General features: G+C 38.8%; 1 protein-coding gene across 1 annotated transcript in view; it reads left to right on the forward strand.

Annotated features, from left to right (window-relative positions):
- Positions 1-352: 352 nt before the first annotated feature.
- Positions 353-17067, forward strand: part of SLC41A2 (solute carrier family 41 (magnesium transporter), member 2) — a 58006-nt gene continuing 41291 nt past the window's right edge. The window contains exons 1-3 of the mRNA XM_012735134.1: positions 353-1073; positions 10168-10338; positions 12524-12688. Coding sequence (XP_012590588.1) covers positions 519-1073; positions 10168-10338; positions 12524-12688 — 891 coding nt within the window. The 5' untranslated portion in view covers positions 353-518. The remainder of the gene's footprint in view (positions 1074-10167; positions 10339-12523; positions 12689-17067) is intronic.

Genomic DNA, 17067 nt, shown 5'->3' on the forward strand with positions numbered 1-17067 from the left:
ATGTGAAGGGTGGTAGCAATTTCATCCTGCGATCTCTCTATAGTCATAGAAATAAAACTTATTTAACCAATTTCTGCATTCTAGAACTTCAGGGACAAAGACTTTCCATAGGTATCATTATATAAAGTATGCAAAGATAAGACTTTTAACCAGGAGACTATAAAAAATAACTCCATACTGTGTTTCTGTGTATAAAGCAGCTGTGTGGCACAAAGCAGTTATATGTTCAACTCACAGAGTTATACAACAGTACCCTAGGGCTGGTTTATGAACATAATTTATACTTTTATGAAAATATGAAGTATCGAGTTAATCAGCTTTCTAAAAATGCTTTATTTTTTCTTTCCAGATCCAGCCCCTCTGTGGAACTTCTAAACATCTTTTATTTGCAGAAGTATTTTCTACAAAATGATGGCAGCATCTTGATTTAAATTGAGTGTTTGTGTGGTTCTGGTTCACTTGCTCTGATTCAGAAAGCTCGAGGTTTTAGGAGCCCAGGGTCTTTTTGCGATGACAATATGACTAATAACAAAGGAAGAGCTATTACTGGTAAAGCAAGCGGTAGTTCAAGTAGTGTAGGAGGCTTTGTCGACTGGACTTTAAGCTTGAATACAGTTCAATCAGATAAGTTTTTAAACTTGCTATTGAGTATGGTTCCAGTAATTTACCAGAAAAACCAGGAAGACAGGCACAAGAAAGCGAACAGCATTTGGCAAGATGGGTTAGCATCTCCAGCACCAACATTTAGTAATAGAGCTGATCAGCACGTGGAGTACCACAGTTTCTCAGATCAGCCCTTCCATGGCAATAACAGTCACTCACCAGCAGGGGGCAGCCCCAAGTATGATGATTACGCCAACTATAATTACTGCGATGGAAGGGAGACTTCAGAAACAACTGCCATGTTGCAGAATGAAGACTTGTCCAGTGACGGGGATGATGATGTCATTGTGGAAACAAATCAGAAATTACCAAAGGAATCCAGCGGAGTGATGGCGTTGCAAATACTTGTGCCGTTTTTGCTAGCTGGTTTTGGAACAGTTTCAGCTGGCATGGTTTTGGATGTAGTACAGGTGGGTTTTTATCTTTTTTAAACTTCAGTTTTGTTGTTGGTTGAAGTGCTGAATATGGGGGACACATCTCAACCATTTACTTGAACTTTAATTTGTCCCTTAGTAAAATGAACTGATATTGACCCTGTAGAAAATCAGCCCAATTTTTGGTGTTTTTTTTATCTCTTTAGGTCTAAGAGAATAGTCTCATTGTCACCATGAAGTAGCTTGTCATAAAATATTACAATGGTAAAGTAATCAAAAAATGGGAAAATTAGTTAAATGAAAACCTCAATAAAGGTTATATTCTTTATTTTTTAAAAAAGATTTATTTATTTATGCGTATAGAACTGGGGTACAGGCCAGAGGTGCAGGGGCAGTGAGAGGATTCACCAGAGACAGTGGAGAGCAGAACAGGCAGATGGATGAAGTACACTGCTGAGGGGAGCAGCGGGTGGGTCAGGAGAGGTCTGCTGCACCACGTGGTCACCTCCGGGGCAGGCGGGGATCGAACTCATGCTGAAGTGGCTTTAGCTTCTTACTGCTGTGCTTTAACCCACTGTACCACCAGGGAGGGCCCACTTTGGAAGTATAGAGTATATATCTTTGTGTCTGGCTTTTTTTTTTTGTCTCAGCATTACGTAAGATTTATGACATTGCAGTTCATTTTATTGCTAGAAGTGGTCCATTGTATGAAGATACCACAACTTATCCCTTTGCTCTGGAGGGACACAAGGGTGAGGGTCATGTGTGTCTCTCAGTGTGCACTCCTACTGGGTACATATGTGGACATGGACATGCTGATATTACGTTTTTAGTATATGTCAAATGGCTCTTCAGAGTGGTTGTGTTCACTTCTGAATTGGTATTGTATGTTGTTGTTGTTGTTTTTAACCAGGTATCAACAGTCTTTTTAATTTGAGAAATTTGTCATTGCAGTTTTAATAGGGGATTTTTCTGATGACTGATGAGAGTGCCTGGTGATTGGACATTAAAGTTTCTGTGTCCATATTTCTGATCTTCTCCTCATTGAGTATCCTGAACGTTGGCCTTTCAGCTCCATGGTCATGTTCTTATCCCTTTTTATGGTTTTTGTTTTCCGCTGAAAGTATTACAGCTCTCTTGCTCCTCTGTGGCTGGCCTTTTCCCTCAGGGTGTGTTTGGATTTTATTATAGTCCTTCCCCCTTACTTTCTAGTGGTTTGTGCTTTTTCTCTTCTGCGTAAGAGATCTTCCTCTAACCTGTGGTAACTAACATTCTCCTATGTTGCCTCCTTGAAACATTTCTGTATTGCTTTTACATTTAGATCGTTCCCTCTTTTGAATCTTTTTTCGGAATACACTGTGAGGGAGGTGTGTGTGTGTGTGTGTGTGTGTGTGTGTATTTTCTGCCTTTACCAGATTTTTACATCTGCACTGTTATATAACCAAAACCTTTGTTAAAAATCCAGTGCCCATTTATGTGTGGGTCCAGTTTTGAAATCACTGTTCTGTTCCTTTGGTATATTTATGTATCTTGACTCGAGTGCCACACTAAATTCCTCTAGTTTGCAGTCTCCATAGCTAACCAACAATGTTCTTTCCTTGTTCTCCCTTTCCTTTTGCAGCTCCACGTCTAAAAGCTTGTCAGTTTTCACAAAAAAACATTGCATTTGCGATTCAGTTCACACTGAAGTAGTGCTCCTTAGGGGGAGATCGGCTCTTCACGATGCTGAGTCTAAGAGCCTGTGGTGTGTAGCCCTCCAGTCATTGAGGGCATCTTTCACTTTCCTGATGATCTTTTATAGTTTCCGAAAACAGGTTGTTTACATTTTTTGTTAGATTCCTCTCTAGCTATTTGATATTTTTATACTATTTTAAGTAACATGTAGTTCTTTTGAAATTTTATTTTCTGTTGGTTGCAGGTGTATATGTGTGTGTATATATATACATGTTTGTATATATATTTGTATATACTTGTATTTGTATTTGTTGGTTGCAGGTGTGTGGGTGTGTATATATATTTGTGTTAGTTTTGGTATGTTGTATATTTTTGATTCGCTTCATTTCTACTTCAGTTACTGCATATTTAAGTCCTAGATTTTTCATTTGACCTTTTCCCAAACATGTTCTTATTCTACTTAAGGGTTTCTGGTTTTCTGCTGAAAGTCTCAGTCTTATCTTTTATTTCCCTCAAGACAGAAAGCAGATTTAAACTGTAGTGCTCACTCATCAATACACCATATCTGAAACCTCACTCTGTGAGTCTGTTTCTGTATTATGTTGTTTTTATTATTTCTCATTTATGTTGTTTTATCTCCTAATACCATATTAACCTTTCACTGTGTGCTGGACACTATACTTGAAAGGATTGTAGAAATGATTTTTGGTTTAGGATGACATCACCTTTTTCTATAGAAGAGTTTTGTTTGTTGTGACAGGTACCTAGGGGGCGAGAAGCCTGAGAATACTTGAATCCACTCCCAGAGATTGAAAGCATTTAAATCTGGGCTGCATTCTTTTGAAAATGAGTCTACTGAGTTTTCCCTTCATATTAAGTTGGAGATGCTATTGGATCATGGTGTGACGTATGGCATCTTTCCAGAATCCCCTTTCCCTTCCAACTCTCCTTGGCAGGTATGATCACCCACTTTGGCCATCCTAGGCCCCTTAAGTGTCAGGACTCTAATGAGACTTTCAGCCTCTTCTGGAACTAGCAAATATCTCCTTGGAAAAGCAGGCTGAAACACCAACTCCACCTCGCTGGGATTTTTGATTTTCTGTTCTTGGATTGATATTTGTTCATTCTTTCTTTAGTTCTCTGTCATATGTCTGCCTTTATGACTGCTCTTGTGGCTTTCTTCCCTGGCTCACATTGCTGTTTTTGTTAGAAAAGTAAGCATTCTCCAAGACTCTGTTCTTTCTTGGACTTCTGTACCTCTATTTTCTCCTTGTCAAAAAGACCTACTCCTTTATTGACAGAGAATTAAAACTCTTAGGTTACTGGAAAACAAGGCTGGGGAACATTTTAGTAACTTTAATTTTCTTGATCTACCTGCTGATTGCATAGCCTGTTCATGTTGTGACCGTCTGTGGCGCTGTGCATTTATGATCTTTACTCTCTGCTGTCTGCCTCATTAGAAAGCACAAGAAGCATAAAAAAGAAGACCTTTGACTTCAGAACACACGTTCCTGTTAGTATACTAAATATTGGGACATGAGGATCCTAGTTCTAGCAATTTCCTTCACCAGCTGCTTAACCTTGGGTCACCTCTTTCAATATATGTGTTCTCTTTTTTCCATTTTCAAAGTGTATGAATAGATGACCTATCTGGGTTGTAGGTCAGAATCGAAGGTGGTAGAAACCACCACCAACTACTTCTTCATACCTTCCCATTACATTTAAGGTTAAATACGAAACTCATTTGTTTAAATATTCGTTGATTGTTCAGTGGGTTGGGCACTTTTTTGGTTATTGAGCTCAACAGTGGGAAACAAGTAGGGAGACAACTTACAGTGTGTTTCAGAGATAAATTTTCTTTAAAAAGTCTAAGTAGAATCACTACCTATTGAGAGAAAGTATGAAGGAAATAAAGGGTATAAGGAGAAATATCAAGACTCCTTGAGAAAGTCTTTATGGTGGTCTGTGGTAGGCAAAATAAAGTCCTTACCTCATCTCCACCCCTCAAATAGCCATAGCCTGTTCCTTGAAACTGAAAATAGGTTGTTGCATGCCGATGGAGTTAAGGTTGCTAATCAGTTGACACTGAGGTGGAGAGATATTCTCTGGTTGTCTGTTGAGCCCAATGTAATCACAAAGACTTCCTAAGTGAGGGACGGATGTCACTTTCAGCATGATGTGCAACTGGCTGTTGTTGGCTTTGAATATACATTGGGGTCAGATGCCATGTAGTGTATGCAGATTCTAGAAGCTGTAAAAGGCAAGGAAAAGAGATTCTTCCCTAGAGCCTCCAGAGCAAATCAACCCTGTTATCACCTTGATGTTAGTTTACTGAGACCCACTGTAGAGTTCTCATTTCCAAAATTGCAACATAATAGTAAATTTGTAATGTTTTAAGCACCACTTTTTCGGTAATTTATTATAGTAGCAATAAATAGGAAAGAAACCTAAGGTTCTCAAGGCTGTGTAGCATGTCTCCCTTTCTAAGCTCTCTTGGTCTACCTTTTACCCACTTGGTGTGTTTTAACTGCATTGCTCTTTAGATCTTTGGATGTTCCATATACCATCATGTCTTGTTGTCTTTGTCTAGAATATTCTCTTTCTCACTCAGAATTCAAAGAACTTTTTAACATCTTCAAAGACTTTTGCTTATCCCCTAAATTATATTAGTTTCAGTCTTCTATTGGAAACTTGTCCCAGCAGGGACACATCATTTTTAGTTTTTAGGTAGGTTGTTTAACCATACATACCTAGCATTAAGTTATTTCTTGACAAATATTTGTTGAGTAAATGTTAACAATGGTTATTTATTCGTGTTGTTATAGGCTAGGCACTGTACCAAATTCTGTATGTACACCAGCTTAAAAATAAATATGGATAAGAAAAGTAGATAGGTATTATAATCTTCATTTTATAAAATGCAGAACTTTACACTATTAAATGATAGATCTGGGGCTCGCATCTTAGTCTAACTTCAATGTCCTTTTGACCACCACAGGTGTCCCCTGCTATCTGAAAGTAGAACATTCTTATTTGGTTTGATTTGGTAGGTTATTTTAGGGGCCTGGGGTTGTTGAAAAAATTATCATGTAAGTTAATAGCAGTAGTGTTTCCCAGACCCCCCCCCCAAATAATATGACAAACCATATAAAATAGGAATGTTCTACTTTCAGATAACAGGGTAAACCTCTATACACAGTATACCTTGTTAATGCCTATGAAAGTATTTGCCATCCGCTGAGAGTTACGGGTGAGCATAAAATAATAAGAGTTCAAGACCCCTTTTAAAGGTTAAAAAAGATATCATTTGCTTTTGGTGCTTAGTCTGTGTGGACTGCAGTAACAAAATATTATAGACTTGTTGGCTTAAACAAGAGACATTTGTTTCTTACAGTTCAGGAGGCTGGGAAATTCAAGATCAAGGTGCTAGCCTGTTCAGTGCCTAATGAGCACTATCCAACTGGTTTGCAGCTGGCTGCCTTTCCCATGCACTCTCACATGTGGCGTGAGCGAGCTTTGGTACCTCTCACTCATCCTCTAAAGGTACTAACCCTGTCAGATTAGGATCTCCCCTTTTAACCTCGTTTGACCTTTATCACCTCTGCATTGGTCCTATCTGAAAATACAGTCAGCGTGGGGGTTAGGGCCTCCAGGGGTACAGCGTGGTGCATAGCAGGTGCTGCTACTTGTGCTGCCACAGCTGGATCAAGTTTAGGTGAGAGTTCAGTGGCCATTCGTGTATTAAGGTAGATATTCTAGGAGTCGCAGTGGGCGTGTGTATGGAGGTAGTTGCATGGCCGTTCTTGCCCTCCTATTGAGTAGGACATCCCTCCCTCTCTGATGGAAGGACTTCTCTTCCTCTGCCTCTCTGCTTTCAGCATTTCTTCTTCAATTGATGTTTGCTGGAAAAATATTTCAGTATTACCTGTTTTGAGTTGAAGGAAAAATTGCAAGATTGAGTTTTGTAGATGGGAAATCGATTAAGGTTTAGAGAGCAAATATAGGGTAGGTTTTCAAATTTAAAATGCTTATTCTGAAGTCCAGACCTTCTGTGTTAATGGAGAATACAAATACATAGATTGTAACTCTAGTGTTCGCTAAATAGACATTCCCGTAGAGGAAAAAAAATCAGTACTATGGGAATTCTGGATCTTTAGAGATACAGAAAGCCTGTTTACATATTCAGTCTTACCCAATGGAGTAATCTTGTTTCAGTCTAACCTGTCTTTGTGTGAGTGCCTTATTACATCCCTTTACTCATTCTGACCCCAAATTTAAGAACTTGGCAAAGTTTAATGAACAAAGTAATGTATCTGTACTTGGTAGAGTACATTTATGCCATATGGAAGAATGAGTAATAGAGAGAGAAGTCCTTCTCCCCCCTATTCTCCCTTCCCTTGAAATTACTGCGACTATTTCTTCTGTCTCCTTCAATAAACATTAAATACACACATACATCATATATAAACACAGATGTATACCCCCCTGTGTGCTAATATATACACATACATGTGTTAAACATCTTGCTGAAAAACAACCCAGCCTTTGAGGAGCCCTTCATCCTGCTCTTGATTTATCTGGGAGTTCCTGCGTCCTCCGATGCACCAAATGCGTCTCCAGCTGCCTGATGCCCTGTTGCAAGGATGTGTCATATTTTTTCTACCAAGTTATCTAATGGAGATTTCAATTGCCTCAGAACTTCTGCTATTATGAGCAATAACGAGGTAGACTCATTATATGTACTTGTTTGAATGCATGTGTGATTTTACCCGTAGGCTAGAAATCCTTGAGGGGAAATTCTGAGTTGAAAATTACGTGCATTTTGTGTTTGACTGATGTTTTCGTATTCCCCAAAGTAGATAAACTGTTGTAGTCTCACCCTTAGTATAAAAAGAGCCGATTTCCTTATGTTATACCCAACAGCGTGTTACCCAACTTTTTGACCTTTATGAGCCTCACAGATGAAAATTGATCACCTTGTAATCTGCAGTTCTGTAATTATGAACGAGGTCAGTCATGTGTTAGGTCTAAAAATGAAGGGTTTAGTTTTCTAAACTAAGCGAAAATAAGCAATAAAACTTCTTAGATTTGTGGTATGTTTTTAAAATTCTTTTAAGAATTTGCCTAATTCTTTTATCAATTGTATTTTTAAAACGTTTTGTTTAGTTCAGACTCCATGAATATGTTCATCAATTCATTATCCTTATTTTTTAAGTTTCACTTATATTTATCCTTTTGGACATCAATACATTTTGAAGTTTTGATGTGCCGGTCCTGTGCTCTCCTGGGTCTGGGTAGCACCAACAGCACACAATTAGGTGAGATTTGAAGTTGACTTAGGGAAGGTTCTGGTGGAAAACTAGCAGCTCATAATCATCTGTAAAATCTCAGGGCATGTCTGTATCATGGCAAAGCTCCCAAATGGGTGTAATTTATTTTCTGCCCCTTTCTGGACTTTTTCTGACTCCCTGCCTTGACAGGATAATTAATTGATGACATGCCTGGGTGTCATCACTCACAAACACTCATTGTTGCTGCTCCCCTGTGTGCAAGCACAGCGTGCACCTGACTTTGAAGCGGGCACAGCTACATCCCTGGTAGAGATGAAGACAGAACAGCACCGGTTCTCGGGTCACACGGTGAACGTAGAGCAGGCAGAGTTTTAACCCACGTCATCTCCCTCCACAGCCCAAACCTCTAACTACCAAACACCAAAAAAAGAAGGATTCCACATTTTGGAATCACATACAGTTTCATCAACAGTGTCATCTTGGTTAGACACAGACACACGCACACACACAGATGTTTGGAGCCGCTAAGGGCATTGTGAAGTGAGGACATTTGGGGATGTCTGTTTGTATTCTTCTGCAGGTATAGGAAAAAGATGGTAGAATTTATTTGGCTTGGGATAGGAAGTCAGTGATAACTTAACATTATCACACCCGTGCTAAAGTGTGAGTGACTTCATAGTAATTCTCACAAGACTCTTTGATCTGATTTGAATATGGAAGGGTGGTAGGAACCCCAGAGAGAGCATCCCCACAGACATCACATGTGGTGTCATGTGACTGCTAAAAAACTTGGGTTTCTACACTTTGGTGTTTTTAAAATCAAATCAAACAGACAAGTGTCTTAAAATGAAGACCTAGACGAGGGGGAATAATGAAAAACTGTGTACCAGACACATTTTACAGGGGTAGGGTGGGGAATGGGATAAACATGGGTGGGAATGCACTGGACTATGGTGAAGGCACGTGGGTGATTTGGTGATGGGAAGCCCACGGGGATTACAACTGATGGAAAAAGGCACAAAATGATGTAAAAATAAACTGTTATATTAAAAAAATAATAATAAATGATGACCTAGGTAAAATATATTTGAGTTATGTCTGATCTAATAAAATATGATAACCCATCTCATAGGCTTGTTGTGGAGGGTGAATGAGTAACCTTGAGAACAGTGTTTGCTATATAAGAAATCGATGAATTTTATATATTGTCAATAAAATGTTCTTATTCGTATTATCTTATTCTTCATCACCCCACCCCCACCACTGTCCTATTCTCATTTCACATGGAACTCTTAAGACAAAATAAATGTGGATACAATTGTTAGTTTTTTGACATGTTAAGGAATGTGGGCTACTATAAGGTCCCCAGTACTTTCTTCAGGCCTGTTTTTTTTTTTTTTTTAAAGATTTCTTTACTTATGCATGCAAGAACTGGGGTATAGGCCAGAGGTATAAGGGTGAGTGCATTCATCAGAGACAGAGTGGGGAGCAGAACAGACAGATGTACTGAAATACACTGCTGAGGGGAGAAGTGGGGAGACAGGAGAGGTCTGCTGTGCCATGTGGGTCAGCTCCCTGGCCAGGGATTGAACTCATGCTGCAGTGTCTCTTGCCATAATAAAGGGACAGGGTAAAGCTTAGGAGTATCAAAACTGGAACAAATTGGACTTGCAGTCTCTATGGCCAGCTCTCATTCTTCTAAATTCACTCACAGTTTCAGAGCTTGGGAGGGTGGAGGTAAGTCAAACAGTCACTGACTAAACAACCTAGATGTTCGTTCAAAATGTTGATGCAGGGACTCCCCTTGGTGGTGCAATGGGTTAGGACGCAGCACTGAAAGCGAGTGCAACTGCTTCAGCGCGAGTTCAATCCCCAGCCCCGGAGGTGACCCACATGGCTCAGCAGACCTCTCCTGTCTCCCCTCCTCTCCCCTCAGCAGTGTACTTCATCTGTGTGCCTTCCTGCTCCCCACTCTGTCTCTGGTGAATCCTCTCACCACCCCTGCACCTCTGGCCTGTACCCAGTTATGCATACATAACTAAATAAATCTTTTTTAAAAATGTAGATGCAATGTTGGGTAGAAAAGTTGGAAAAGAGATTTTTAGAAATGTCTTTGTTTTAAAGTGTTTTTAAAGGAGTGTCAGAAAATTCTTTTTTTCTTGCAGCATTGGGAGGTGTTCAAAAAAGTAACAGAAGTTTTCATTTTAGTTCCTGCACTTCTTGGTCTCAAAGGGAACTTGGAAATGACATTGGCATCCAGATTGTCCACTGCAGTAAGTTTTTTTCCAGCTCAAAGTCTGCGTTACCTGTTGTGTTTCTTTCTACTCAGGAGACTGGTAAAAGGGGAAGAAATTCCCTCTCAGATACATTTCTGTACTTCAGATCTACGCTAAGTAGTTACGCTTGACATCATTTCCTGAAAGTTTCTGGGTTCTCTAATTTGAGAATTATAGGCCTTTTATCCCAGAATGAAGTGCTGTATTTTTCTCTTTTTATTCCAGGACTTTTTGGTAATTATCATCTATGCTGAAGATAGGAAGCAAGTCTGATTTAGGTATTTTGTATGGTTCAATGATTGATTGATTGGTATTAAACTACTTTTGTGATTGTAAAAGTAATACCTGCTTTAAAAAAACTGAAGAAAAGGAGGAAAGTATAAAGAGGAAAATTTTAAATTATCCCTAAATTCTTTACCTAGCCTTAATCACTTAATATTATGGTATAGATTCTTCTACACAAGGTTGTGTTACATAGATCCATTATTAGGAATATCAATATATATATACACACACATACATATATATGTACATAGTCTAAAAAAGACCTGGGTTCATATTTATTTTTATAATCTGTGGTGTCTATTCAAATCATGAGAAACCTTCCATATTAAAATGTAGGTCTATGTCATTATTATTGTTACTTTTCTCCTGTATAACTCTACCATAATTTAATCAATCACCCATTATTGGATGTATTGAGCTTTCTGATGGTTTGATACTGTAAATGATATTGTAGTGAACGTTTTTATCCTTACAGTTTTGTATTTGTTAAGACAAATTCTAGAGTTGTAATTACTTTTCAAAAAGAATGCATATTTTAAGGCTTTAGGCAGATATTGTTGAATTGTTATCCAGAAAAGTTAAACATTTAAAAAAAAAAAAGCCCACTAGCAGGATTCTAGGTTATTTTTGGAAGACAAAGGATATTGGTTTTCTTTTCTTTTTTTTCCCCACTGTAACAATCTTTGGGAATTCACCAAGTTATGTTAAAACCATTAGCTAGTGAGGTTCGCTTCAACGAACCATCTGCATATTGAATGTTAGTCAGAAATTAACTCAGCCCTCAGAGAGCATTACTAATTGCTGTGTCTTCAGTGTAATGAAGTTCTTTTTCTCTTTAAAGATGCTTTAGAAAATGAGCCCATCTATGAACTTGGGGGTGGGGGGTGTATCTAAAGATAAGGAAGATGTGGAGAATGAGCAGTTGTGTCTGGATTGGAGCCCTAGGCCCAGTCCCCCGGACCTTCCTCCTTCCCCCAGATAACTGGAAATCCCCTAGCATTACTTGAGTAAAGCTGATTTTTGGAAAGGAAATGGATTAAAAAATTTGTTAACATTATTGCTTTGCTCAATTAAGAGGAACTCTTTTATCTGCCCCATGGAACTTTCTAACGCCCTTCAGAATCTGTAAAAGGCTATGTTCTCACCAGGACAGTGGTGAGATTTGGGTATTAATGAGCTCTCATAATGTGCCAGGCACCACACCAACTGCTGTATAGGCTATCTCAGGGCAACCCTAAGAGGTAAGCACCATGATACCTGTTTTACAGATGAAGGACTGAGGTTTAGAATAGTGGAGTAACTTCCTTGAGGACATTAGCATAAGGTGCAGGAAGTCGCACTCTGTAACATTTCCTTTTACCTGCACAGGATAATGTCAGAGTTAATAAAACTAACAAATAATAGCTGTAACAAAAATATAGTAGTCTCCTGTTCTGCATTTTATGGATGTTTTTCTAAGGTCTTAACATAGCACCAAAACAATATATTTGGTGCTTAATATTTTAAAACTTTTGATATTATTACAAACTATTATTCATGGTTGTGATCCTGCTGCTTGTCTCTGGTTATTGGGGAGCTAGACGTGTATAGGGATAGCAGCTAGTCACTAAGGTACAGCCAAACTTTGAGTCTGTTATAATTTTGCATGTAATTGATGTGATTATTGGATATTAAGAGGACTAGAGAATAATAGAAATTAAAACCTCTTGGGCTGGAGTATAAAAGTATAGGGATGAACCTGAAATATCTTATGGAGTCAGAAGGAAAGAAATTGTTTTGTTTGTTTTCTTTTTAAAGCTGGGGACAGAATAAAAAAATATATATAGGTAACATACTGGCCAGGCCTAGGACAATTCAAGCCACAAAATTATAGTTATAGCTGAGGACTATCTCATATTAAGTGGTTAGGGAAGGCTGCCCTGAGAGTGTGCATGACAAAATGTGATCTTTTCCTGCCCAGACCCAAGAATGTCTTTCCCCAAAGGAGTTTATGATCGGAGGCTATACCAAGCTGGCTGGTAATCAGGCCAAGATCCTAAAAGTAGCTGCTTCCCCAGCGGCAGGGGTGCTGTGGTTACATACAGAGGGGAAGGAGCGCCTGGAGAAGGGTGAGGAGCTGGGTGCTGTTGGCTCCTGAGCTGTGTTTTATCTTCTTAAGCAGAGAGTGTTCCTTTGGGTGAGCAGAAGCTGGCCTGGTGTTGCCACGTTGGGAGGACACAGGATTTTGCTAGCATGGAGCTCTGTGAGCGCTCAAGCTTCCAGGGAACTCAGCTGGAAACTCAATCTCCAGTGTGGGCGGTGGGGTGAGGGAGAAGAACAAAGGGAGCTTAGAATGGGATTCTGCCTACTCTAACTTTTCTGACAGAAAGGGAATCTGGCTACAAGAGGTGTTGTACAAGCTGGAACCTGAATAACTTTTAAGTGATTCAATCATATCAAAATCTGGGGAAAGACTAATTCAAAGTTCTTCTTATATCTACTCAATGTGTGATGTCTGGGTACTGTTGAGTATTTATAAAACTTCTACACAGGTTCACTTTAACAGTTGAGCCCGAGGCAAGAATAGAAACAGACACCCATAAAACATGTCCACATAATTTAAAATTATACAACATATTTACAAAAAAACAAACAAAAAACACAAAATCTTCTTACTGTGGCATAGATATTGTGAAGAATTGGAAGTCCAAAATCCAGTTTAGGATGCTTGTACTTCTTTGTTTCTGTTTTGGAGCATGGAGTTGTAGAAAGAGACAGCCCAGGCCTGCGGCCTTCCTGCCCCACCCTCGGTCTCCTTGGAGAGACCTCGCATACATCTCAGACTCCATGTCCACGCTCCGACTATACTGCAACAAGCAGCCACCCCCTGAGCTCTCTTGGGGTTGGGTGTGCACGCAACAGTAGCCTGGTCTGTAGTCAGGTGGGTTGACCTGAGGAAATGGCTCTGGCTCTGGCCTACAGGCCATTTGGTCTGGGAACTTGATCTGGAGGCATCTGGAACAGAGCTGGGAGGGAATAGGGCATAGGCCAAGTGGGCTCACCCCTCTTAGGCCCCGTGTGCTCCTCACCATGTGAGGTGGGCAGCTTGACGAGGGCCAATTTTCTATGGATCCTAGCACCGGGGCCCCTTCTCCCTAGATTCAGAATACCACTGAGTCTAGATTCCAGGAGTGAAAACTTCCTTAGTTCTAAAGAAAATTACATGACATAGAAGGTATTTTGAAGATGCCTTGCTGCATACTTCTGCAAGATATGCCAGCAAAATGGAAGAAAAACACATGTATTAAAAGGAGTTGCTTCAGCAAAGTAGCCTTAATACCACATTCTGAAGGAAACAGTCACTGGACCTAGTAGTAACCAGTGGTGGCACACAGAGAAAGTTGTTCTTTTCCTGGAACCTTCTTAAAGGTAACCAAGTAGATATACCTTGAAGAGTACAAATAGTCTCACATGTTATCTGCTATAGACATTTGGTCATTCTACTCTTGAGAAAATAGTGAAATTGGCATGGGGTGCAGTAAAAGCTAAGATATCGGTGGAAATTCAGTACTTTTGAAATGGTCAATTGGAAGTCAGATACCTTGTACCATTGTTAACGCTCTTCGATACAAAGTTTAAGGACAAATTTTTCCCAAATGATTTTGCAGCAATAAGTATGGGTAAACATACTACAATTTAAAAATATAAGGTAAGGCAAAAAGCATAGACTGGTATGAAAATATTTGGAAAACGTCATTATTACGCAGTACATAAAGCTTTTGGCTTGTGGAATTATTTCAGTGAAATTGATTTGTTACTATCAACCAAATCTTCAAGTACTGAGGAGAAGTACTGAGGAGATTAATGTTATCAATGATAAAGAAAGACAAGCAAATTGTTTACACCATCATTCTCAGCAGTACCTAGAATGGCAGAAAGAATCAGAAATGATCAGTATCTTCATTCCTGAATGAAAGTAGCATCCATTTAGTTTTATAAATATGAAGCACAGTGACCATAGGCTCTGTCTGGCAGCTCTCAGGGCTCAGAAGGTATTTTTTTTTAAGTATAAAAATAATCTGTAATTATAAAAAAGTTTAAACTTTGGTCTAATTTCACATTCACTATGCCCATATGGCATCCAGCTAGAATGTATGTACAGGATATGTCTGCTTTTGCCTTACAAATCTAAGGAACACTTTTTAGGCAGTTTTATTGAGGTTTTAGTGAAATTCCAGACAGGTGTCCATCTGCCTTCTTTCCCCAGGCATCTACACTTGCACTGTGCTTTAAGAACTGGTGGGTCGCCTAGGTAGAGCTCAACTCAGGGGCCTCCTGGGCAGGAGAGGAGAGAAAAGAGGACTTGAAGATCAAAAGTGGCAACACTTAAGGAAGAAGAAAGTGTATGAGAATGAGAGCAAAAAAGTGACTTCAGTTGCATTTTGGAAAACGAACTTTGTTCTGATAGATAGTACTAAGCACACAAGCATTTAAGCAACTTGATAACTTTGCCAGGAAAACAGAAATTTTAGCTAAATAGAAATTTTAGAAAATAGTCCTAAAAGCAACATCTTGGGTACTACCCAGCATTTATTTATATTCAAATAATACTTGAAACATACCAGCCCATTTTGAAATACGCCAGCCGCACTATCAAGAGTCTGGGGAAAGACCCAGGTAGTGACTAGTTCTCCATGGAAATCCCCCAGGCCTGGCCTTTCTGGGCACCTCACTATTCTCTACTTGAAATTTTTATTCTCTTTCCTACACTTCTCTCATTTCTTCTTAATTGACAGTTGTGTTTTTTTCCCCTTTCGCGCACCCTGGTGATCTGAGGTTTGCTTGATGTTTTCGCACCTTGTTCTATCCACTTGTCCTATCTCGGGGATTGCACACGGCCTGCCAGTGCATGCCCACTGCCCACTCACTTCTGCTTTCAAGTTTCTTTCTGATCTCCAGGGTTGAATTTCAGGTGTCTGCACCACTCACTACATTCAAATCTAAACTCATTATCTCCTCTTCCTCCAACCTGCTCCTTTGTTCCAGTTTCTCATCCGCGTACTAACATACCAACTACCTGCCTTGTCTCTCGTTATTGTCTAGACTGCCAGGCCCACCGAGAGCCTGCCCTTGCCCTCTTCGACCCTCCATCAGCCACTGCCTTAGTGTACCTTCCCTTTGCCTCCAACTGAGTCTGCTTGTAGCAGATTCCTAATGGTGCTGATTCCAGCAGGAAGAATAAAAGTGTTTTTTAAAACTTAAAATTAGCACTTTTGAAAGTTCTCTTTTTCATCTCTGTACAAAAAGTAATTTAAAAGTTTTTTATAATTTTCCTGTGTAGCATTTTCACTTGTGAAAATAAGAGTTAAACCTATTATAGCTATAGAAATCCATTTGTTTTCACCTTGATGCTCCATAAAGGGTCTTTTCCTGATTGTCTGCAGAAGATCAGGATAAATAAGTTTATAGAATTATAAAGAAGACCTTGAATAAGTAGGAACTTAACCCAGGATGGCAGATATAGCCTCCTTAATCAGTGAAGGACAGTTGTCTTTAAAATTTATTCTTCTATAAAAATAAAGATTAAGTGCTCACAGATGAAAAGATATTCCAATAAAAAGCTTTCCTATTTTAACAAGGGACATTTAATAATGATGAATTCAAATTAATTTTATCCTCTTACTAGAGTCAAAATTTATTTCTAAAGGTATGATGATTAACTTGAGTAGTTTTCCCTGTTTTTTTTTTATCTTTTCATTTACTATTTTATAGATGTTACAGATATATTGATATAGCAGTGGTATATAATTAGAAAATAAACCAAGTATAGTGATTCTATAAATTGTTGCGCTTAAGTTCTCTTATCCAAAGTCTGGAATTTTCTGCTTTAGAGTACTAGCTTTAAAAGAATGAAAATAGCATCCATTGCCCAGAACACAATCTTTGTTTTTATAAAATGCTATAAAACTATTTCCAGGAGCAAATTGGCATCACAGTTTGGTTAGTACTTTTCTATTCTAAGCAAAACGGATGTCTTTTGCTTCAAATTTCTTCTCAGGGAATTCTTGACTCTGAAATTATTTTGTAACATTTTATCTTTTCAATTCACTACTTCAAAAAATATTTTGCCACCTACTAAATGCCAAGCACTGTTTCGCATGCTGGGAATAGCAATAAACAAATCAGAAAATGATCCTGCTTTCATGGAACATTCCAGTGCAAGGATATGAAGAAGCAGGCAAAGCCTCTTTCCCTAATAACTTGTTTGACTCCCCATTCAAATTGTAAAATCTCTTAAAAAAAATTGAAGTGCATAATAGTGATATTAATAACCATGGCATAATTTAAAGTTACAATTTTGGTATTTTCTAAATTTGGCATAATTATGCATTTTACGTGTTCTTGTGATATGCTGATTGCTGGATACAGATGAGATTACATATTCATTCTTAATATTTTGTGGGTTTCCCCCCTTATTTTACATTTTTAAAGGACAGGTTTATCAGGGAACAGAGAAAGGAAAAA

Source organism: Condylura cristata, unplaced genomic scaffold (assembly GCF_000260355.1).
Source record: "Condylura cristata isolate star-nosed mole 26May11 unplaced genomic scaffold, ConCri1.0 scaffold00004, whole genome shotgun sequence".
Lineage (NCBI taxonomy): Eukaryota > Metazoa > Chordata > Mammalia > Eulipotyphla > Talpidae > Condylura > Condylura cristata.